Source organism: Diadema antillarum, unplaced genomic scaffold, assembly GCF_040938485.1.
Source record: "Diadema antillarum isolate AM-2024a unplaced genomic scaffold, OU_Dant_1.0 seq00000728_RagTag, whole genome shotgun sequence".
Taxonomy (NCBI): domain Eukaryota; kingdom Metazoa; phylum Echinodermata; class Echinoidea; order Diadematoida; family Diadematidae; genus Diadema; species Diadema antillarum.
Genome location: NW_027271630.1, coordinates 728375 through 754489, shown reverse-complemented (window position 1 = coordinate 754489; position 26115 = coordinate 728375). Strand labels below are relative to the sequence as shown.

At 41.8% G+C, this 26115-nt stretch overlaps 1 protein-coding gene across 1 annotated transcript in view; it reads right to left on the bottom strand.

Moving 5' to 3' along the window:
• LOC139738180 (alpha-aminoadipic semialdehyde dehydrogenase-like) overlaps nt 1–24100 on the bottom strand; it is a 62913-nt gene extending 38813 nt beyond the window's left edge. The window contains exons 1-7 of the mRNA XM_071648840.1: nt 23835–24100; nt 13672–13725; nt 12914–12979; nt 8665–8745; nt 7110–7233; nt 5388–5520; nt 376–420 (exon numbers count right to left, since the gene is read on the bottom strand). Of these exons, the coding sequence (XP_071504941.1) occupies nt 376–420; nt 5388–5520; nt 7110–7233; nt 8665–8745; nt 12914–12979; nt 13672–13725; nt 23835–24017 (686 nt within the window). The 5' untranslated portion in view covers nt 24018–24100. The remainder of the gene's footprint in view (nt 1–375; nt 421–5387; nt 5521–7109; nt 7234–8664; nt 8746–12913; nt 12980–13671; nt 13726–23834) is intronic.
• Between the last annotated feature and the right edge of the window lie 2015 nt (nt 24101–26115).

Genomic DNA, 26115 nt, shown 5'->3' with positions numbered 1-26115 from the left:
ACCCATTGATCTGTGGGGTACATCTTTGTAGTCTTTTCTATTGCTCTGTGTGTACACTTTGTACCTTACAAATTAGTTTCTGTTTCCCACAAGCTTGGTAAAATGGGCATCCTATGGTAATGTAATGTTCCCTGCACCCAAGGTAGCTTACAATATGTGGGAACAGTTACACATGTGCACTATAGCATGTGCGCACAAATTTATACCAGTACACACAATTCCAACATGAATGATACGAAAGCTGTGAAGATTAAGTAATACAAACACAGACACAAACACACACACAAACACACATACACAAAAAGACACAGCTCCTTTGTAAACAACCTCAGCTTTAGTACCATCATAGGCTATTATGAGACAAATGTGACTTACTTTGTTGTAGCAATGTTGATGAGTGGTGTAGATGGTGCTCCTTTCCTGTAATTCAATGATAATAAAATCATACTCACGAATATTACATCAACAGATAAAAGTTTGCATTATATTTGATTCAAACTGAATGCACAATTCTTGTCATTTTCCTTCAAACTCACTCCCTCCATGTAGGTTCTCTTTTTCTCTCCTGCTTCTCCGCCACTGAGATTCTCTCTAACATTGTAATGCTCTGGATTCAAGAAATTCCTTCCATGCAAAAATTTTTACCTCTCATTATATGACAGTATTGGTCAGGACAAAGTTGATACATGTAGGTACATTGTCTGAGCTACCAATGTAACATGATGCATAAGACACTGTAGTTATTGCGCTTGTGTCAAAGACCCCGTTTACAGTGAGTGAAAAGGCCGGGCTTAGCCTGGCCTTCCTTTCACTGTAAACGCTCAAAAGGCCAAATACAGTACCAACTAGAGAGGGGCCGTCAAAGGCGGCAGACCCACGCCTAAGTACAAAGTCGGGGTAAACATAATGTGCATTCGGTCATCTACCAGAATTCGGCCACTTAATTGCCAGTGTGCTTTATCACCAGCCAGTGAGTTCTACCAAAGATCGTACACTGAAGTGTACGATCTTTGGTTCTACAGTCACATCACACGCAAATCACATCATTACACATACGGTATTAACACTCATTCACGTACAGGAAAGTCCTTAAGTCTCCTCCAAAAATCCATCGAAAATCCCAAATTCCACCGTCAAAAGTGCAGAATCGGAACTTTTCCAAGCGCGCGCGACTTAAGTCCAGTTTTAAGAGTATTGTCTACGCGACGGGTCGCGGAAAAAGCGCTAAAAATCGAGAAATACGCCGTTTTCTTGCGGGATATTTTGATTATAGCAAGCCGAGAGTGTGATGATATCAAAGGTCATATGAGTGTACGATCTTTGATGGTATCCACAAAAGCAAAAAAGAAAAACAAAATTTACGTACCCCCTAGGCAATTACCCCTATGATTAGTGTCTACGGGAATTATTCAATGCAAGGGTTGAATGCAAATGTCTACTGCACCAGTATTCGGCCACCAACGAGCGCCGCAACGTCCCCGGTGCAATTTTGCACCAACAGTGTAGAGCGCGATGCATTTTCAGCGGCCTTGCACACGCATTGACATTGAGCACGCATATCGTGCAGTGTGACTGCGACCGAGCAAAATGCTCCTCCAACGAAAAAAACAATCAATGTTAATTTGAAAAATCATCAAATATCAAGGGTCGTATGAGTGTACGATCTTTGATGGTATCCACAAAAGCAAAAAAGAACTAGAAATGTCGCTATGGCGACTGGTATGCCTCCGCCATAATGCATGATTCTCCTAATACAATAGGTCTAGATAGTCCATGTGGACAATGTGTGATTACATTTTCACAAAACTGGCAAAATATTGAAATGACAAGTTTGTCAGAAATGTGTTGAATGTTCACCTTCCTTGAACTTGGTTTAATTGGATGAATAGGAGAGCATGTATTTGGGGATTTAAGGACTTTAACTTGACTTTGACCCATTCATACATTTATGCATTGAGTAATTTTCATGGTACCGGTATGGAGAAAAAGTGCAATTTCTGTACTGAATAGTAAATTGTTACCATGTTCATCTGGCCTTAGACCCTAAAATTCATAAGATAATCACTTTCAGGTAGAACATGCATAGATATGCAGTAGGTTTCACGATAAATTGAGCCACTTCCGAGATATGGAGGAAAAAGTTAGTTCAGCACTTTCACTTGATCTTTGACCTTTTGACCTTTGAGGCAATAAAAAAGAAAAAGAAAAAAAAACTCTCCAGAGAATTTCTATTAGGTTACACATGCATACACCAAGTGTAAAAAAAAAAATACTAATCCTGCTGGCATTGCATGAACATGAGGGAAATAGTAAAATTTTGAAGTGTTGCACTTGACCTTTGACCCCTGACCTTTGACCCCATGAACCCTACATTCTCTAGATAATCACTGCCAGTCAGTACATGTATATATACTATGTTCCATGAAGATACCTTGAACAATTTTCCAATTTACAGAGAAAAAAAAGAAGTTTTAATACTTTTACTCGACCTTTTGACCTTTGACCTTTGACCTCATGACCCAAACTTTCACCAGAGAATCTAAATTGGGTAATACATGTATACACTAAGTTTCAAGAAAATATCTTCAGGCATTGCATAGATATGGTGGAAATAGTGAAATTTTATGTATTTGACCTTGACCTTTTGACCTTTGACCTTGAGCACGTGCACCCAAAAGTTGATAGGCACAACTTCACCCCCTAATACACATACATGCCAAGTTTCATCAGGATACCTCAACAGCTTTTGATAGTTACCTTGTCCACAAAATTCATTACGGACGGACGGAAAGACGGACGGACGGACGGAAGGACGGACGGACGGACGGACGGACGGACGGACGGAAGGACGGACGGACGGACGGACAACCCGAAAACATAATGCCTCCGGCACCACTTCGTGGCGGAGGCATAAAAACAAAATTTACGTACCCCCTAGGCAATTACCCCTATGATTAGTGTCTACGGGAATTATTCAATGCAAGGGTTGAATGCAAATGTCTACTGCACCAGTATTCGGCCACCAACGAGCGCCGCAACGTCCCCGGTGCAATTTTGCACCAACAGTGTAGAGCGCGATGCATTTTCAGCGGCCTTGCACACGCATTGACATTGAGCACGCATATCGTGCAGTGTGACTGCGACCGAGCAAAATGCTCCTCCAACGAAAAAAACAATCAATGTTAATTTGAAAAATCATCAAATATCAAAGGTCGTATGAGTGTACGATCTTTGATGGTATCCACAAAAGCAAAAAAGAAAAACAAAATTTACGTACCCCCTAGGCAATTACCCCTATGATTAGTGTCTACGGGAATTATTCAATGCAAGGGTTGAATGCAAATGTCTACTGCACCAGTATTCGGCCACCAACGAGCGCCGCAACGTCCCCGGTGCAATTTTGCACCAACAGTGTAGAGCGCGATGCATTTTCAGCGGCCATGCACACGCATTGACATTGAGCACGCATATCGTGCAGTGTGACTGCGACCGAGCAAAATGCTCCTCCAACGAAAAAAACAATCAATGTTAATTTGAAAAATCATCAAAATACGGGCCAGTTTGTGATGACGGAGAACGAACTTTCATAAATCTAGAAGGACATAGTCCCTCAAATAGGCCTAAACGTAAATTTCGGAATTCTTACGAACATTTGAGCAGCGAAGTCAGATCGTTGGGGAGTTTATGTTTTCGTATGGTAGCGGAAAATCGCAAAGTGAGAAACGGGAAATTTTCGGAATGGTCACTATACCATGGGGTCAAAACTTCAAGGTCACACAGAATTTGCAAGGGTCAACCGATTATCACCAAAATCTAATCGATTCTTTCCTGTCATTATCCAAACATTCCCTGAACATTTCGTGCAAATCCGTTTACCCGTTCTCTTGTTATCTTGTACACAAACAAACAAACAAACAAACAAACAAACAAACAAACAAAACAAACAAACAAACAAACAAACAAACAAAAAAAAAAACAAACAAACATACGGAACCCTTTACATAACCCCCTGCCGATTTTCATCGGCGTGGGTAAAAACGGCTGCGCATTTGGCCAAGCTCTGGAGGTAGTCTCGGCCTGGGTTCAGCACGGGCTCAGCCTGGCCTTTTCTCACTGTAAACGTAAACTGGGCAAAATGCGGTACCAAATTGCGACTGTTGCGCTCTCAATAATAGTCGTTTGTTTACAAGCAGAGCGCCACTACGACGAAATATCGAAAGGTTTAAATTAAAAGCCCGGGCTGAGCTCTCCACTGTAAACGGACAAAATTGCGGGGCAGAGTACTGCACTCGAGGCCGGGCTCAGCCTGGGCTCAGCCCGGGGTCATAGTCTCTGCGCAACTATTTATCTCATTCAAATTTTGATATTTCACCACACTGTCATGTTCAGATGTCATGTCAATGTCCCAACCCTCACATCTAATCAACTCATTCTCTTATGCCCAGCATCTCCTGGTCACTGTTGTCTGCATTTTTGGGGACACTGGATATTATAGGGAGCCTCCTAGGCGGAGACTCACTCTGGGTAGAACATAAGACCACACCCATCTCCATGGTGATACATTCCACAGTGTTCTGTGTGCCACATGCATATAGATGCATTGCACATCCACACTGGCACATCATAGAGCAAAGCAGCATCAGCTGTTTAATGTCCCTAGCCCTCTGCTCACCAGTGAAATCTATAATGATTTAGTGGTTAATGACAGCTAAATGCAGTGGTCCTCTTTGAGCTTGAGCATGTGTGCCCACAAGTTGATAGGCACAGCTTTGTTCACTCAGACAATACATATACCACATTCATTATAGATAGCTCAAACAGTTCTTCAAGGTGTTGTTTACCATTGGAGCAGTGATTTTAGAAGCGTTTGAGTTGTCACATTTGATGCATATACACGTGTAGGACAGTTGTACCACAAAACTTCCGACCATATAAAAAATTTGCAATGAAGCCTGAAATAAAAGGAGATATCACTATTTATTTTTTAATAAACCATAACTGTAGAAGTTTAGTCTAGAAACAATTATATTACATTGCATAACTGTTGTTCACAATCTGTATATTTAACCCGTTCCATACTGAATTCTGAAATGCCCATAGACTTAATACGCATGCCACCAGGTTCCCGTACGGAACGGGTTAACAGTACTTCACTCTGATAATATTGATTACCATTTTTACATTGGTTGTTTCTACCTCCAACTCACATTTTAGATTTATTTTGAAGCACTAAAGCTGGGTTTGTGTTTTATCTGCAAATGGTAAATACACTGTAATGCCTTTAAGTTTCGTCATCCACAGAATTGATTACAGACAGACAACTCAACAACATAGTGCCTCCCACAGCGAAATGTTGGGAGCAATGAAAACATATTTGGGAAATTTACCACATTATGGAGTTTCCACAGACAAGTGAAAGTGATGCATTCCATCCAAAGACAGCATTGGGAAAGTTGAATGCTGTGATAATGCCAACAGGACCCAGTGGATTCCATTGCTCCAGCAGAGCATGACCCGGGCCTAGGATTAACAAACAATTAGCAATGAGGGTTACAAAGACAAGGAGTTAGATACACATGTGGTTTGTTGAGCAACAAAAAGGTTTACAAACATACATTCTTTTTTTTTAAATTCTATTATCTGACCGCAATCAATCTTTCACCCATCATAAAACATTTGCTATGTAAGGCAACCGTTTGCATCTTTTAAACCAATCTGTACATTCCACTGAAAACAAATCCAAAGCATTTCAAACAAGATATTTGTGTCTTACATTGTTGATTGTCTCCTGTAGTAAGCAAACACCTTATTATCCTGATTACACTGTCATACAACTACACAAAGCGACTCCTATAATTTGTAAAGCCCCTCAGTGAAGCAAACTACAATGGATAGAGCAACAATTGGGAAACTGAAATAAGATTATATGTCCACCCATCTGGCCAATAATAGGGATCTTTGCAGTTGTAAAACATAATTGCACAGACCTTCAAACTGGGTTTAGGTATCATGCTTAGCAAGAAGGGGTGTACAATGTGTGGGGGAGAAAGAGAAGAGTTATTTTCGTGTCAATGGTACCCAACAGATAATGCACTCACGCTTGGATAGTCCATTCAAATCAAGTATTACAGGATTTTTGCTTGGAGGGGAGAATACCAAATTTTGTGGCATTAGATCTATGGGCGGCTGAAGAGTTTCATTCCTTTGCTGTCAAATGATGCAGCTTTTTCGGAACAAATGGAAGAAAGTAAAAGACATTAGATGCATTCAAAGTGTTATGTTTGTGTTTTTGAGCAACACACTGTCTTGTAACTTTATTTAAGCCTTCTTGGTTATTATGTTCTAAAAATATCAAAGGGAGTGAAAACTGGACATACTGAGCTCAATCAGAAAATTGAAATCGGCAGATAAAGACATATAGTGTATAATAGGAAAGTGGGGTTTAGCTGCGGCAAAACAAGTCAATGGAGATGAATACATTATCCTCGTTCAATGAAACAATAATTTCAAGGAACACTCTACATGCTTTCCCTAGACCCTCAATATGTCTTCACAAGATTTCTTTTAGGAATCATGTGTTGTATCAAATCAAAGCAGAGAAATAGGGAAATAATGTCAAGTTATCAGAGAATCGGCCAATCACAATCTTTGACCCCTTTCTTGTAGCAGGTCACATATGATTTGTTACACATTATATTTTGGAAACATATTCTATGGAAATGGTAAGAAAGCCACAATCCAGATGAATAGTTCAGTGAAAAACAGCATTTACATTTAGATGCTGTTCAGCAAGCAGGGGATACAGCATTCAAGTATTATACTTGCAGGTCAAAACACTGTAGTTGCATACATAGGGAAACCTTCAAATTTCACAACACTCTTCACACTTGACTGGAAATTTCAACAAATCTAGCTTGAAAATCAAAGTATACACTTGAACAATTTACATATTATTAATATTTAATATCTAATTAATAATAATAATTAATATTCAAATAATTGCATCATGATCAAGGCAAGATGGAGACAGGTTGCACGATTCTTCACAACATGCAGAAATCTGTTAACGGATATTTTCCAACAGTAAAAAATAAACAGAAGGTACTGACGCTCAGAAGGGAAAACGTTGCCAGAAAACATCCTTGAGAGACCAGTAGAGAAGTCGAGCATGTCAATGAACTCTTGCACCTCACCCAGACCTTCTGATGCAATCTTGCCAACTTCCAGACTGATCTGGATGGGATAAGAGAGGGTGCAGTTTGTCAACAGAATGAACAAGATTAAGACAGATGAAGTACAAGTTTCTAAGGTTGAAAATAGTGCCATCATTGCTATCATTTCATTTTGGCTGTTTATTTTTTTGAAGCACTTTACATAAAGGGTATCACGCAAGTTAGCACTTTGTACATATTCACAGACGGGTTTTTTAATTTCGTAAAGTCTACATTGCTACAGATGTACAAGTCCCTTTGAATTAAACAAACAAACAAACAAACAAACAAACACTAAATTCACATAAAAATTCAAAACACAAAATCATGATCACTTCCGACTAGTGGACACATATAATACACTTTTACAGCTTAACTTTACCCTCTATCCAATGTGTGTGCAATCATAACTATTGACAGCCCAACTATTCACATGGTATCATATATTTTTTCAATGTATGTATCATTATACAACACCTCAGAATGATGTCGAATTGTGATTGGCCAAGAGCATGTCACATGACATTCAATAGAAAATACCTATCAAACTCATTGAGAGTGACAGCCATACAATAGGCCCCTGGCATGGGCCTATTGCATGGCTCGAAGGTACTATAGCACGGCTTCGCGGGGGGCTACTAATGCATGGCCGCTCACAGAGTTCTGTGGCTCACACCCACCCGTAGCAAAGCGCCAGCAAACTACAGTGTACATTGTACGTGCTGGCCGGCTGCGCTGCGCTGCCGGTAAGTCTCCCATACCAGGCGCGGCGGAGTACTGCAACGCAACGCGCAGCTACTTTACCTAGCTAGTTGCATGTATCGCGACCTTTACACCTCCTGCTGTGTTTTTACTTTTGACTCTGATCTGCTACGTGGACCACAGTGATCCCAAAATCAAGACTTCATTTCAAGTTGAGAAACCGTAATTTGATTATTTTTCTGTGTTTTTATACAAAATCATTTTCGGAAATAGACAAAGTCTAGACCTGCTACTAGATCTACCGACATCTCAGATCGGCCTAACAGTCAGGCCTAACTCGATCTAACGTAAGCGTAATAAATGAGGTATACTAGTAGACCCTGCGGAGTTTGTGATTCCTGTGTCGTGGTCGAATCATGACGAGTGTTTGAAAGCAGTACACAAGGTGGTTTACAATTCTCTGCCTGATGTTACATTTATTTTTGGGCCTTCCTGAGTAAGCGGTCACTAATTTAGTACTGTGATTGTGGACAAGGTGTTGATTTATGATTTTGTTCGTGCATTGGGGCACGTAATACCGCACTCGGCGCGAGATTCGCCACTGGTCTATTCAACGCGGCGCTACGCGCCTTGTTGAATAGACCAGTGGCTTATCTCGCGCCTCGTGCGATATTCGTGCCCTATGCACTCACAACTCATAAATTATTCGTATACTGTAGTAGGGCGGTGCTCATATATATTTAACACATACCAGATTGCCAAGAGCCTGCTTCTTCTTTCTGAGTGCTTCTCCAATCTGCCTTACAATCTCTCCTCTGTTGGGGGCAGGCATCTAGGACAAACAAACAAGCAAACAAACAATAAAAAATGTGATGTATATAAAAAAAAAAACTTAAACAGTACAAATATTATCAGTACCAGAAAAACACAGATTCCATTTCAAAAACAATTATCTGTTTGTCTCTCAAAAATTGTATTCCCTCAGTTAACCCCTTTTTCTTTTAATCTGGTGATGTTTTATTTGGGGTTTTTTAATGTCCTTTGTCCCTTTTTACCAGATGCCAGCCATAATGAAATGTGTGGAACACTTCTGCAGCTTTTACTGTCAAAATCTGATACCTGTAAAGGGAATGAAATCATGCAACTGACTCTTGTGGAATGTGTGGAAGTAATGCATTCTCAACAAAAAATCATACAGAGTCGTTTAGAGAGTATGTGTGTCAGCAAACTGACATTGGTATGAGAGTTCACATGCAAAATGGAAGAGGTGATGCCACTGCATTGCTACCATGGCAACCATTTACGGATGCTAAGAAGATACCATGTTAATGACATCCATTCATTTGGTGATTTCAATCCAACTTTCAATGGTGTCAAGTCCTACATTCATTACGATTCCTTCTTATTTGGTAGCAAATTTCCATTGCAGCATCTATTTTTATTCTATGTGAAGTATTGCCTAAGAATATGACCATGTCTTTTGATGGACAAATTTGTAGTCAGTGCACAGCTATCTCAAAAGAATGTTTGAATATTGCTTGTGCCAGCAGGCCTACAATATGTACTCAAACAATATTTCATCAAATATCTCTTTGAGTCTGATCTCGTTTTCTCTGGCATCACAACATGATCATGATGGCAAAGGTATTATACGAAACCTACACTTTGTACTACTAGTCTCCATCAAGGCTGATAGTTTTGTTGAGATTTTATTGATCACTAGGCTAAGGACGGCAAAGACAGGTTGTTACTTTTCTGTTTTACTGTTCATTGGCATCTGAGCTGCAAGATACAATGTATGACATTGACTAGATTGCTGCTCATCAAAAATGCACTTGTATCAGCAACTTGTGTCTTGTCACATGACAATTTGACCAAAGTTTATAGCACTGTAAATTTGCTAATATGGGGTAAACTTTGGTTTCTTTTTGCCGTCTGTGTAAAAGATGACAGGGCAAACACATTAATACGTATTTGGCTGAGATAAAATGCACTTTGTGTATTTGAACAGTCCCTTGTTGTAACCCTTCTATTTTTCCTAACATGTTAATAGTAATTATCTGTGAAATAAGTTACTCGGTAAAAGACACTTGAGACATAGTATAAAATTCTTATCACATGCATACTGCCATATATACAAACTTAAATCATATTTCTATTTCTCTCTCTCTCCAAGGGGTCAGTGTATGATGATTACAGAATAACAAGAATAATGGGGCAGCAATGCTTGCAAGTGTTCACTACCAACACAAGGTAGTCCACAGATGTTTTGATAAATGGAATTTAATACACAAACATGATGAATTCTGTGTTTCAAATGTGCAAAATAAGATGAGATGTTCCACCTTTCTAATGTAATTCAACATCCATGTTAACTGGTAGAAATGGTCTAAGACATTTCAGCAAACATGCCTATCCTTGTCACTACACAAGAAGATAGGCATACTGAAGTACAATGTAAATTGTCCTCGACATGCCATGTGAATTGATTTACTCTAAATATTCAGAAATAATAATTGGAAACAGTGATAAATACATTTCATCCTTTATACACGGTAAACATCAATATGATAAGAGTATCACTACTTGGTATAACATGCACGTATAAAAGAATTTAAGCCCATTGCATTGGGACAGAGGGTCTGCCACACTTATTGTGGTACATCAATATCGTAGTTTAATCTGAACTTGCCTGACATTTGCATCATAAACACTGGGCAGAGATCAAATAGGATCACTCACCAAGGCTTGGCATCATACCATGCAGTAAATGACAAGTCATCATGGTCTCATGGATGACTGTCTACATCTACATGTATACAATACAGATACAATGTACATGTAGTTCATGATTTCAAATGCACATATGTGACCCGCGACAACGGTTTCAGGCAAAAGTCGCAGGAGCAAATTCCCTCCTAGGCGGGTTACAAAGATTTTGACCATTATTTTCGTCGATTTAGGTTTTTTTGCAGAAATCGAATCTTTGATATGTTTTCTACATCTGCACTAAATTTCATAGCATACGACTAAGTTTTTCCTATCGAAAATGGAATTTTAAGCACCCTATGTAGGATCGCACTCGTCAGTTTCGAGCTTCTTTCGAACGCCGCGCCAATATCCCCAGCGTTGCTACGGCGCAGGGTCTCGCATGCGATTGGCTGGTGCGTCGCATACATTTACATAATTCAGCTTTCGGAGACGCCAGTTGCAGCGTTTGGGGAATGCTTTGTCCACGCGTGCACGATTACATGCTCCATTGTTCTTGCTATAGTGGCTTATATACGCTCGCTCTGTAGTGCGTGCTCTTCGTTTGGCTTTCTATCCAAACTATTCTACCTCAATGTTCGACAACGGAAGTGAAACAAAAATCGTGTAGCATGACATAATCGTATGAAAAGAAAACTTAATATTCTCAAATTTGTCTACTTGTACATGTAGTAAAAATTATGACAGCAGACTGACTCAATGGAAGGTAGATGAGAGGAAAGGAGCGGTCACATGTGACCAATTATATTCAAATACTACACGTCAAGATCGCACCAAACTAACGAGTCATGTTTGTTTGTTTTAACTTAATTAGCACCACCGAACAAAGCAGCATATGCATGTCTTGTAAAAGCAAAACAAACAGGAAGCGTGACCCTTGCCAGCACTAGCAATTTTCTGCCTTCAAAAGGGTTGCCAATGATAAAGACAAATCAACCACAATGAAAACGTGATTTGTAAATGTGTGGATTCGCCACCGCTTCATGAATCTGTTACATGCACACGGTCATGGCATGTGGATGCCATTGCGGCGTGCACCATACACATGTACAAATTGTACATGTACACCATACGTGCAATTATCGTATTCGCCATCTTGAAAGACGTACTGGTAAACAAACCCGAAGGAAATGCATTGTTTTTCGGCTCCATACGCTGAGCTCCGAGGAAGGTGCCCGGGAAATTTGACTCTCTCAGTGAGCCAATCAGAAGGTGACGTGGTTGCTAGAGGCGGAGCTTAACATCGATTGGCACCATCGTACGGATGGGTGATTCTCCCCTCGCATCGCCGCTCGGACATTGTCTTTGAGAAAGAGGTGAATCTTCAAAGCCTGTTTTCTCGCAATTTGTCAGGCTAACAACTTAAAAAGTGCATTTTATTTCTCTTTCTATGCCCACTTATGGTGCCAAGGAATACAAGTGTTTTATATCAATGAAAAGCTTAGGAAATGGGCAATGTGATTCAGTGAAAAAATGAATTTTCAAAATTCCCGACTTTTGCCTGAAACCGTTGTCGCCGGTCACATATAGTGTGTGATGTATAATGTGGGAAAAAAAAAATGTTTCATCAGTTCCAGAGTAGTGTTGTTCTCGCCTTGGTGAAATGAAGTTGCACACAAACTACTTTATACCAGTACATGTTATTTAAAGTGCATATATTGTCTTAAAAAGTCCATGACAGAGTATGCATTGGCAATACTACATAACAGTGAATCATTTCATCTCCGACAATTCATTTATACCAGGTACAGTTATACTAGGTAACTGTGAGCACACTAAGAAAAAAACAATGAATATTACCAATGATATAAATATTACCAGTACAAGATCAATCACAAATCATGTAATGTATTTATGTGCTATTCGCAATCTAAAGATCAGTAATAAGTGTTTGGTGTATGACAGTCATACACTAAAGTTCCCTTGAGTTGAAGTCCTCGGGACAAAAAAAGTGCTTCGACGCAAGCAAAGTGTTATTGCTGATTAACTTACACAATTTTTATAATTACATGCATACATGTATGTGAGCAGGTGTGATGTACATTGTATGATGCTGAAGTTGAATTATACATGTAGTCATTTGCCAAAAGATGCCATGGCGAGTGGATGCCTTCAAAAAGTGAAAATGTCAATTTTGCATTTTTTCCATTCTTCATTGTCTTCTCTAAGCTATATGTGAATCTGAAACAAAATCTGTCATTGTAAATGATGCAGAAAAAGTCCAAACTCACCTCAGACCACACACTGTAAGCTTCCTGGGAAGCAGCGATGGCAACCTCATAATCCTCCATTGAGGCCTGGCAGATGAGATAAAAGGCCAAACAAAACCCAAACAAAATTAGAGCAATCTGACTGCAGTGCACAGTTAACCCAAATACCCCTATCTTCTCATCCAATCACTCTCTGCCACTTCGTATAATCCCTTCAAGACACAAGTAATTGGTCTCACGAGACCAAGTATTTGTGGGAGTTATCTTTAACTCTCTTTGAACTAAGGGACTCGTTTCTCCATCACTTTAACCAATTATGCCTAATTTCACTCACACTTATCTTTTTAACTATAAAAGTTACAACATGGAAATGACAGACGTTGCTATAGTACGGTGACAGTATAGAACAGGTGTTTACATTGATGATGGTAAAGCTGTGTCAAAAAAAAAGAAGAAGAAAGAATCAGTGCTGTGCCAGCATTTACTGACTGACAATCTATAGAATGTACATGTATAAAACAAACTAGCATGATTATCTTGTTTTAATTGCGGCAACTACAGAGTCATCAGGATCATTGGCTACTAACAATTGTTGTACGTGGTGTATCTTGTGTGTTTCTCTTACAGTGAGTTCCTTTCAATACACATCATGTTTCTTTTGCTGTTGCTGTTCTATGAGACTTCATACATTCCTGTACAGTGTAGGCAAGCTATTTTATGTTGAGTTATTTTTTTTTTCAGTGCACAATGTACATCATGGAGACCTCCACATTTCTTACCTGCCTGACTCTGGCAATTGGTTTTCCATTTGCTGGACATATGGATGATATGACCTGCAGCAGGAAAAAAAAAAAGGACAAACAACACAAGAAACATGTCACTTGCAGTACAATTATGGCAATGATTTAGACGATGGCTTTTTGAATGCAACTGGCATAACAAATGAGCCATAGGTCGGCCTAAGAAACCATCTCTCATGTTCTGGTTGTTTTGTAAAAAATACTCCAAAGAACAAATCCTTCTATGCAAACGCTTAAAGATAATATCTAATGTTCTCACATTACAAAATTTGTTTAAAAAATGATGAGCTCCGCCAGGAATGTGCTTTATTCTTCTTGAAGTCCACGGGCATATATGCCAGAATATGATTTTATCACCAAAGAAATATAAAAATACTTATCGGGGACTGTGTAAAGTCTCACATCATCTCCTCCTCTTCTCCCTCTCCTTTATTCTCTTATTTCTATCTAGTGGGAAGATAGAAGAATTGTATGGTGATGCACTGCATTGCACTGCACTTACCCACTATTGGGCTTGTCTGTTTGTATTATGTGTTTAGAATTATAGTAGCCTGTAGTTTTGTTCTGGTGTATCACGATACACAATCAGGAAACTGCCTCACAAAATAATGTGTTGGGTGGAGCGCCCTCTTTGCAAATGAGTGGTCTAGGCCATGCGTGATCAACCAAGAAGCCTGCTCAACATTACCGAGCAGGACTGACTAGATTTTGCGAGCCTTGTACGAGGTGCTCTTCTCTATCTCAACTTTACATGCGTGCAGATTGCTCCCCGTTCCAAATTACTATCACAATCATTATTTTAGATGTTAAACAATGGAATATTTATTTTTTCCATCTTTGAAAAAAAAATATTTGAGTGTGAATTTCTTTTTACATAAGATAAGGCGTAAATATATTCAGTATTGAATGAGGCACCTTTAAGCACCAACAACAACAACAACTAGGTCACCATCTCAAACACAGAATGCTAAAGTCAAATAGTCATTTCAAAAGATTCTTCATTATACATCACCATCATACAAACACATAGCAGACAATGGTATCCTGTATCTTTCTCCTCAGCCAAGAAATGTGCTTGTACTTGTAATGTTGTATTGCATACAACTGAGAGTACATGTACATGTAGGTGGGTACTGGAATTTGTCAGTCACTTTGTAGATATTCCGCCACTTTGTCAATTGTGAATTCCGCCATCTACTAGCCTCTTTGGGTGCTGTTTTGTGCAAGCATCCATGGCATCCAGTGCAGACAGCACGCAAGCCATGCAAAGCTGTGGGATTGCGCACCTAGTGTGTACTCTATCAGTGTGGAATAACAATTTGGAATATGCACAAGATCAGGTTACTACAATGGTTAGTTCTGATTTTATTTTTTTCTTTATATTTGTAAAATGATGTTAGCCTTCACTCTTCAGTTTCATATGGGGCCGATTCTTGCATGGACAGGTTAGAGCCACAGAAAAAAAGCACAGAAAATTTCAAGTTGGATCAGGCCGACATGTGCAGCAGCCCTGCATTTAGCAAATCCGCTTGCACCTGTACTTTGGTGAGTCACTGCACACCGGCTGATTAAAACTCGATTTTTGTTAAAAAGCACAGAGTCAATGAGAAATTTTTTTCTTTTCATCATGGAGAGTGGACATGTGTGTGTGTTGAACAAAAAATTTACTGTGCCAACTGCGACAATGTCAGATGTGAATGGATGAAAAGTGAACAGCAGGCATCATGAGCATCTTGGGGCGAGGGCCTCATGAGCATGGCTCATGTGGAGGAGGGATTCTGGCCTTCAGACTTGCATTATATGAATATTACTGTATACGCTATATATTTCGCGAGGGTTTTATTTTCGCGAATTTCGCGAGTCGGGAGCTATTCGCAAAATCAACAACACGTGAAAATATTACCTTCCAAAATGAATCCCTTGCCTTGATGATGCGAACATTTCAGTACTAGTATACCATGTCATAGCTTACCAAACAGACCATGTTGGCTAAGCTTGTTTACGTACATATAGCACGTCCACGTCTACTTACGAATACTGTAGAGAGCCAATCCATTATCGCAAGGGGACCACTCGTCAGAAATCTAGCGCGATGGACTTAACCACTTCAAAAATATTGAATTCTAACTTACTAGTTCGCAGAGTTTGGTAAAGTATTTTTCATGCAGTGTATAACTAGTATCATTCTTATTTGCTAGTAAGTTGAAAATTCACACTTTCTTTGCCACTTCATATTTTCTCTGGTCCCCCAATCACGAATTTAACCTCTCGCGAAAATGTGTGACAGCGGCAATTCGCGAAAATTTATGTACGCGAAAATTATAGCGTATACAGTATGACGAATGAGGATGATCATGAGCAGCAGGATCAAGAAGCTCCCTATAAGCAGGTTTCCTGGACTGTAATAAATGGCAATGCCTCTGCAGAATTGGTGGAACTTGATTAATTAGTTTGAATGGTCTAACAAGATTTTAGTACAACTTAGATATCTAGCAAATGGTACTAACTTATACTAGTTACTCTGCACACTGATTAGTATATTCATTAACCGCGACCAGCCCGAAAACTGTGTTACGGAGCGGCGCGCACGCGCCTCGGGGTTATAATTAGGGAGCTTTAGATTTTGACGCGCGGACGTTTCAGCCGACGCTTGCGCTGGACGTTCTCCTCTCCCTGCCTCGTGTGGAAAAGTAGCTTTAGATTACGCTGGGACGCAACGTATAAAAAATAAAATCGCGCCTGTAGCATGATACCATTAGGTTCATTGGTGTTATATTTCATGCGCTCATGAGCATCATGGGTTATGTTGCAGTTCATCAACACAATAAATAGCAGTAACCATGCTGCCTATTGTTCTCAAGATTTGCCTCCTAAAATGACTGATTTGTAATCTGGACTATCCGTAGAACATAACATGGTGGCAAGCGGGAAGCATGGACGCCACAAGACTGAAATCGGATAAGTTCATGTCTATCTGAGTTATTTTCAACGAAGTTTTATGCTGTGCGCCAGGCCTAGTTGGACCGGACGGACGCCGCTCGGGGAAAACTGTGCTATATTGGTCACACGCAAAAGACTGAGTTCATGAAGCCAAGCTACGCGGAGCTTGCCTGACGACGCGACATAGACGGGATTGACTGTGACCAGTCGCGGATTGATACACACATGAACATCAGTGATACACACATGAACATCAGTAGATCACGTACGCGCAACGAACTGCCCATTGGCGTACATACGTGACATCGTTTCCGCTCGCTACACAACGGGCCTAGCTATAGGCCTATGCAAGATTACGAGTCAACAGGCAGCACCTTAGACGGGTAAATTCCACGTACGATTTCTCCGAACTGACTTTCGGCTCGGACCAGACCAACCCTTGTGACTGTCAGCGATACATCCGACTGCTCTCCACGCTGCTGACCGACGATTCCGCAGCTCACGGAACACAGAATAGCGAATTTGACTGTGGTCAACACAAATGCTTCGGTCCAGTTTGCCATTGCTCATCGTGCAATTGCCTGATGTCAGCGCTGAGTGGAGCGGACGAACTAGCCCAACGCGGACGGAGACCAGCAGAGCCTGCGAGTATACGACGGGAAACGCGTACACGCAGCCGTTTTACATCGCTACCTGAGACGGACCGAGATCGGTACCATCACCGTTGGGCGACGACGGGTGAACACAGAGACGTAATCACCGACATCGCTGGCCTCGCTGACCATTTGATGATTTCAATGTAAGATTTCCGTGGAATGTGATTGAATAACTCGATAGATTGGAAGCAATTTGTCAATATTTTAAAGGACGCTCTCCAGAGTGATTTACGACACACCTTGTAGACCTAGATCATAGAAGCTCTGAGGTACATTGCCAGTCATTGGCAGTGGTAACGATAGCCACTCAAGTCGGACGCTAGAAATACAAAGCTGGAAATAAATGCTTGAACTAAATGAACGCTTTGCAGCATGAAAGAAAGTAGACTTCCACAAAATTTGAATTCAGGATAAGACGGTAGTCTTACTCCTTTGTGTATTATGAGTAGTACTAGTAGACTTGCACGAAATTTGAATAAGGATAAGACAGTAGTCTTACTCCTTTGTGTATGAGTAGTACTAGTAGACTTGCACGAAATTTGAATAAGGATAAGACAGTAGTCTTACTCCTTTGTGTATGAGTAGTAAATGCACACGATACTTGAATTAGGATAAGACAGTGGTCTTACTCCTTTGTGTCACAGTGATAGTGTACAGAGATTACACAGTGATAATTGCTTGTTATGTATGTGTAGCTAAGAATTGTAAACACTTGAATTGCATGCACATATTGCAGTGATTGCTAAACTGTATACACACACACGCGCACATTCAGTATGGGAGAAATGTCAGGTATCACACCACCCTCCATGGATTGGGAGACAAAAGATCCTCCCAACGCGTTTCGCAGTTTCAGACATTACTGCGAGCTGATATTTCAAGGACCCTTGAACAAAAAGACAGACCAAGAGAAAATCACATACATCCTTCTCTGGCTTGGACAAGAAGGTATCCGAATCTACAAGTCATGGAGCAAAGAAATGAAAAAACCGAACGAGCTGTTTGAGGCATTCTCAAAGCATTTCGAACCGAAGAGCAACTTCCGGTTGGCCAGATTCCAGTTGCAGAAGCTGAAACAGGAGCCAGATGAAAGCATTGACAATTTTCTGGCTAGATGTCGCACATTGGCACAGAGATGTCAGTTCAAGGAAGGGGAAATTGACGATAGATTGATTGAGCAACTCATCATTGGGGCAAGCAACAGGAAAGTACAAGAGATACTACTGGGCAAAGATGATACGCTCACACTAGATGCAGCTCTTGACGTTGCAAGAACTCAGGAAGCTACTCGTTTGGATATGAAGTCACTGAATGAGAAATCTCTCAACCTTGATGTCGTGAGGAAAAAAGGCCACTTCCAAAGACAAAATGGACCGACACCAGAAAAAAAGAAGTGCCATTTTTGTGGACTGTCACATCCACCGAGGAAGTGTCCAGCATATGGAACCAAATGCAAACGCTGCGGCAAACTCAATCACTGGGAAGCCTGTTGCAGATCGAAGCAAAGTGGACAAAAGCAGAAAGCCAAGAGAGGAGGCTCCTACACAAGTAAAGCTCACAAGAATGCAGTGCACGAACTGCAAGAGGAAACAGCACCTGTTGACGAGTTTGAAAACCTGAAGTTTGAGACCATCACTATCGACTATGTCAAGAACAATGAAATGTTTGCTGAGATCAAGGTGGATCTCGGAAACAGAAAGGGGACATTGAAGGCTAAGGCAGACACCGGAGCCCAAGGCAACATTTTACCCCTACGAATATACAGACAGATGCACCCAAACAACATCGACGCAAAAGGGAACCCAGTCAAGGACACACTGAAAAAGTGTCAGACCATTATCACCGGATATAACAAGAATGTTATCCCTCATCTAGGTGTACACACGATGAACTGTCGGTACAGAGATCGGGAAGCAGCTTCCGACTTTTACGTTGTCGACACTGACGGCCCTGCAATCCTTGGCTTGCCCTTGTGTACTGAGCTCCAACTTATAATCATAAACTGTGGAATGGAGCAACAGCTGAGTTGTCCCATCCAGAACGAGGAGCACTTGAGAAGTTTGTACCCAGACCGGTTTGAAGGAATCGGTAACTTCAAAGGCGAGCATCACATAGTCATCAATAAGGAGGTACCCCCAGTCGTCCACCCTCCGAGACGGTGCCCCATTAACATCAAAGACGACATCCAGACTGAGATTGACCAGATGGTTGAGCTAGGCGTGATTACACAGGTACAGGAACCGACCGATTGGGTGTCAAGTCTCGTGTATGTCCAAAAGCCTAACGGAAAGTGGCGGATTTGTCTGGATCCAAGAGATTTGAACAAGGCAATAAAGAGAAGCCACACCTCAATGCCAACCATCGATGAAACCAGACATAGGTTCGAAGGAGCAACAGTGTTCTCCACCTTGGATGCTAAACATGGGTATTGGTCAGTCAAACTTGACGAAGAATCAAGCCGACTCACAACGTTCAACAGCCCCTTTGGGAGATATCGGTTCAAGAGACTCCCTTTTGGACTCTGCACATCCCAGGATGTATTCCAGACGAAGATGAACCAAATCCTAGAAGGGTGCTCAGGAGTAATCTGCATGGCAGATGACATTGCTGTGGTAGGAAAAACTGTAGAAGAGCATGATGCCAACCTACACAACTTGATGCGAGTCGCCAGTAAACATGGACTTGTGTTCAACTGGAACAAGTGTAGGATCAAGCAGGAGAGCATTCGCTTCTACGGCTTAGTGTTCGACAAACACGGCGCTCACCCCGACCCTCAGAGAGTAGAAGCAGTTCAAGCTATCCAAGCTCCTACATCTCAGCGAGAGCTACAAGAGTTCCTAGGAATAGTGACCTACATGTCGCCCTTCATTCCTAACCTGTCAAGTTTGACAGCACCGCTACGAGACCTGCTAAAGAAGGACACAACATTTGCATGGTCACCTTCGCACCAGATGGTATTCGAGAAGACCAAGGCTGCAATATGCCAAGATGTCACCTTAGCATACTTCGACCCAACGAAGGAAGTAGTGCTCGAGGTCGATGCTTCTTCAAGAGGTCTTGGAGCAGCACTCACGCAGCAAGGCCGACCTATAGCATTTGCATCCAAGTCACTGACAGACACAGAACAACGCTATGCAAACATAGAAAGAGAGATGTTGGCGGTGGTCTACGCTTGTGAAAAGTTTCACAGCTACATATGTGGAAGACGTTTCACCGTTCTTTCCGACCATAAACCTCTTGAGATGATAACACTGAAGAATCTCGGAGCAGCACCCCCAAGGCTGCAGAGATTACTCCTCCGACTGCAAGGATACGATATGGTAGTCAGGTACAAGCCAGGCAAGGACATGCTCCTCTCTGACGCTATGTCCAGAGTACATCCACTTCCAGACGAAAGAACAGAAGAGCCACTCCAGGTCAACTTTGTTATGTTCTCAGACCAGAAGTTGACAGAGATACGTCAAGCCACATCGCAAGATCCAGAGCTTTGTGCTCTCCGAGACGAAATCATCCAAGGATGGCCTGATGAAAGACGTGAATTGAGTCAGAACCTTCGAAAGTACTGGCCATATAGAGACGAATTATCCGTCGAAAATGGTGTACTACTCAAGGGATCGAGATTGATCATCCCGGCAGGATTGAGAGCAGAATACCTGACCAAAATACACGAGGCCCATCAAGGAGTCACCAAGTGTCAGCTGCGGGCAAAATCCTGCATTTTCTGGAATGGAATCAACAAGGACATCGAAGAACTAGTTGGCAAGTGTCCGATCTGCCAGAAATACGGCAACGCACAACCAGCTGAACCCCTCAGGCCTCAGGAGATACCGTCAAGGCCTTGGCAAGTTGTTGCAACCGACATCTTCATGCTTGAAGGAACAGAATACCTGCTGATAGCAGACATGTACTCCAAGTACCCTGTAGTACGGAAGATGCCAAACCATCCAACAAGCACAGCTGTCATCAATGCCCTGAAAGAGGTGTTCTCGGAACAAGGAACCCCTGAAAAGCTCGTTAGCGACAACGGCCCTCAGTTTAGCAGCGCACAGTTCCAGACGTTTAAGCATGAATGGAGCTTTATTCATGTGACGTCAAGCCCTAGGTACCCCCAATCCAACGGGTACATAGAACGCCAGGTACAGACTGTGAAAGCTGCCATGAAAAAGGCAAAGGACGGGCATGTGGACCCAAACATAGCCCTCCAGTGCCTTAGAGCAACCCTAATAGATGCACACCTACCATCACCTGCTGAGCTGATGTTTGGCAGAAAAATTCGTACAAACTTACCCGTCCACATTCGTAATCAGGACCCCAGGAGAGATGAAGTGAAACAACGCTTGATGGAGAGACAGGAGAGGCAGAAAGCAGACTTTGACAAAAATACCAAACCACTCCCTCCACTTTCCACGGGACAAAGTGTCCGTGTTCAGAACCAAGAAACCGGGAAGTGGGAAGAAGGCCGCATCGTCCACAAGCGGTCTGAGCCTAGATCATATGATGTAGATACCCATAGTGGTCACGTCCTCCGCAGAAACTGACGACATATCCGTCAAACTCGAGAGACCTACAAACAACCCCAACCATACTCAGACGCAGACAAGTATGAGTATAGCACTTCTCATAGGCAAAACACAAATGCAGACAAACCAAAACACGAGGACAACACAGACACCAACACTCAGTACATTACACGGTATGGACGCCAAGTTCACAAACCAGAAAGATACCGTGACTCTGCGTGAAATGTATATAATACCTTAACATCAAAGTAGATGAAATAGTGTTAAGAAGTAGTTAGTGAACAGCAAGAAGTGTGCAGCGTATGATGAATATAGGTTGTTGTTTTCTTTTAAGGATAAGATGGTATCAGATGATGTATGCACTGTATGGGTATGCTCAGTGTTAATTAATTTCGGATAAGAATACAAAAGTAGTCAATACATAAGATGACAGGAAACGTATTTCAAACGTATTTTGAATCAAGGTTTATGTCACAATATGTCTGTTTGGAAAGCATAGCCACACTTTAGCAAGTGTTGTCAGAATGAACATTCCTTTTTTTTTAGAAAGAAAGGGGGTTGCAGCATGATACCATTAGGTTCATTGGTGTTATATTTCATGCGCTCATGAGCATCATGAGTTATGCTGCAGTTCATCAACACAATAAATAGCAGTAACCATGCTGCCTATTGTTCTCAAGATTTGCCTCCTAAAATGACTGATTTGTAATCTGGACTATCCGTAGAACATAACAGCGCCCCCATATGATCAGTGCATGAAGAAGCTCTCTACCTCGCAAACTGTGCGGACGTGAAAACAGCCCAGTAAATTTTACGTGTAGTGAAAAACTCAGGCGACGCAAGCTAAAAATAGACTGACTTTACGCGCGCGCTACTGCGCACGCTCAGAACTTGACCGAAAGATCGGTCTGTATCTGTCTGTCGGGGAATGTTCCGCGGAGACTGTGTCTGGCTTCACGGATCCCCTCCGTATACAGACCGAAGTCAATGATTGCGGCTCCTGTGTGGAGCAGTCGCGCACAGATCAAACGTTACGATAAACCAAATTTCAGACAGCTTTTTTACATTCAAACAAGTATGACATGACACATTATGCAGCAATATTTGGGATAAATTTCTCACATTGTGCAATCGAAATACTCACATAACCTCGGTTATAATGCAGAAATTTTATCGATATCGCAACATCGCCGTTCGCGAGCAGTAAGTCGCCATTTTGAATCTGTAACAATTGCTAAGCCAATCACATGCGAGGTACGTGTTTTAGTAACACAAACACGTAGAAACTACCTCGCATGTGATTGGCTAATAGATTCATAGTGTATGTTTCTGCAGTTTGAATGTGACGACGCGACAGGCTGTGTTTTACGTTGAAAATTCTCCTGAAATGTTGGATTATTCATTAATCTGGTGAGTGTAACGTATTCTTAAGAAAATAATTTCACCATGCAAGCTTAAATTTGCCGACCTAGGGCCGTGAATTAGACGCAATCGAGAAGGGTGAGGTACCTCACCCAATTTTCCATAGAGACAGTGGTTAAGAACATCCACACAGCAATGGGTACTGCAACCTTCCGTCTGTCTACGGAGGACAGCGTTAATGACAAAATATATAAGAGTCCTCCGGACAGACGGATCTTTCTGTCTAGCTCAGAACATGATTTTTGCCTTTTCCTTTGAACATCCGCGCGTCTAAAATCTAAAGCTCCCTATTATACGGGTAGATTCATTAGCCCAATCGGTCAGATTGACGCCTGTGGCTGTGTTGTGTGTATAGTAGTTACAGCGAGAGCTAGGGCAGCGAGCCAGCGTATACAAATTGATGTAGCAACAGAGTCATAGACACGGAACTAAGAAGGCAAATTTAGCGGAGAAAAGGGAAAATATAATTTGAATACGGTGCAAGGTATGATTGACAGTAGGCCTACCTGCTTGTGCTGCAGCTGGCCTACGACTAACGTCAGCTCTGCAGACTACGCAAAACACAAAAATTGTGACAGGGCAGGCCTTTTAGTGTATCACGTACCTCTCCACTACCGCCCCACTGCGTTCCCGTGTACGCCCCGTCGTTGTCCGATGACAGACCTAGCTCCTTCAACCATCCATACTTGGGATCTTCAATCAGCAAACTCGAGCTAAATCTTGCCAAGAGTGGACGTCTGACGTGTAGAATTTGCCTGCTAACTCTCTTCAGCATAAGCGCAGCCATATTGCTATTGGAGCAGGATCCGTTTTGTAAAGAAATGAGCTACTCTCCACAAACATTAGACTAAAATTTCATCTGATGCCTGATACACGTAGCTCTCCTGCATGCTGTACACGTACGTACACGCACAGTTTACGCACGCACGTGAGCGCTAAAGAATTGAGCTACCGACTGTATTACATAAAGCGTGCGCGCGTTGGAGAGTAGAACAGCAGGCCCATATCCAGGGGTGTGTGGAGCCGGGAAATGTGCAAACGCCGGGATGTGCAAACGTCTCGCCGGGAAATGTGCAAATTTCATCAACGGGAAATGTGCAAATCATATACTTTAGCGATATTGTGTATAAAGATAGTAGATACACTCCATATCAAAACTGCCCATGAACTTCCACCATTTATATTTTCTTAATGAAATCCTTGACAGATTTTCAACAAAAGTGGCAGGTAGCACGATTATGGCAATGGGATCTCGATTTGTTTATGTAGCCACCCCCCCCCCCCGAAAAAAGGGGAGGGGGGCCTCAAAGTCCCACGGTTTTATCGAAATTCTTCTTATATTCTCTAACCAAATATGAATGAGCTAGGTTAATTGGTTCTATAAAGACATTGATGACAGTAGTTCAAATTTAATGGCAGATCCAGGGATGCATGGGCACCGGTACCGGCCATAAGTAGGGAGGAGGCTTCAAATTGAAGCCTCAGAGTCCCTAAACTAGTGCTATGAAGACATTAATGACTGAAATTGCACGTTTGATTACGACGGATTCAGGGGTGCCCGGATCGCGGGGGGGGGGGGGGGGGGGGGTTGGGGTGATGGGGAGGAGAGGGATTTTCTACATTTTCAGTATCTTCTTGAAAAGTCTACGACAGATTTTCACCAAACTTGTCAGATAGCCTCTTTACGGTGATATGATCTTTATAAGTTGAAATTAGCCCCCAAGTAAACCCCCCCCCCCCCGGTCGAAGGGGGGGGGGGGTTGAAGCCTCAGAGTCCCTAAACTCTGGATTTTTAAATCTTCTTCTGTCGAACAAAAAAGATAAAGTGCCCTAAAGTTAGTGCCTTGAAGACATTATAATGACTGAAATCTTATGTTTGATTATGGCGGATCCAGGGGTGCCTTGATTTTGAGGGGGGGAGTGATGGAGAGGAGGGGGATTGCCCACATTTACTGCATCTTCTTGATAAATCTCAAGAAGGATTTTCACCAAACTTGGCAGATAGCATCTTTACGGTGATAATAATTATGATATTTATTAAATTTTGTTAAAATGAGCCCCACCCCCTCCCACCGCCGGGGGGGGGGGGAGGAGTTGAAGCTTCAGGTCCCTAAACTCTGGAATTTGTAATCTTCTGTCGAACCGAAGAATATAGAACTATGTTATATGAAGATAAGTTATTAAAATTTCAGGTTTGATTATGAATGGTCCAGGAGTGCCCTGATAAGGCTGGTGAGGGGGAGGAGGGGGATTTTCCACATTTTCTGCATAGTCTTGTAAAATCTATGACGGATTTTCACCAAACTTGGCAGATAGTATATTTATGGTTATTCGATCTTAATTTGTTAAAATGACCCCCCCCCCCCAAACCGCTGAAGGGAGGGGGGTGGGATTGAACCCTCCGAGTCCATATACTCTTGATTTTTTTTTTTTTTTTTTTTTTTTTTTTTTTTTTTTTACTTCTGTCGAACCGAAAAAGTTCGTGCGATAAAGATATTAATGACAGAGATATCATGTTTGATTATAGCGGGTGCTCTGGTCAGGGGTAGGTGGGGGTGAAGGGGAGGAGGGCGATTTTCAAAATGTTCTCCATCTTCTTGAAAACTCTATGAAGAATTTTCACCAAACTTGGCAGATAGCATCCTTATGGTGATACGATCTTAATTTGTTAAAAAGAGTCCTCCCCCCCCCCCCCCTCAGCCGAAGATTGAGGTTGGGGATAAGGGGGGGGGGAGTTGAAGTCTCCCATTTGCTAAACTCTGGATTTTTCTGATCTGTCGAACCGAAAATAAAAGAAGAAGATAGAGCTAAGTTAGTGTTGTGAAGACTTTCATGCCTAATTATACCGGATCCAGGGTGCCCTGATGGGGGCGGGGGGGGGGGGG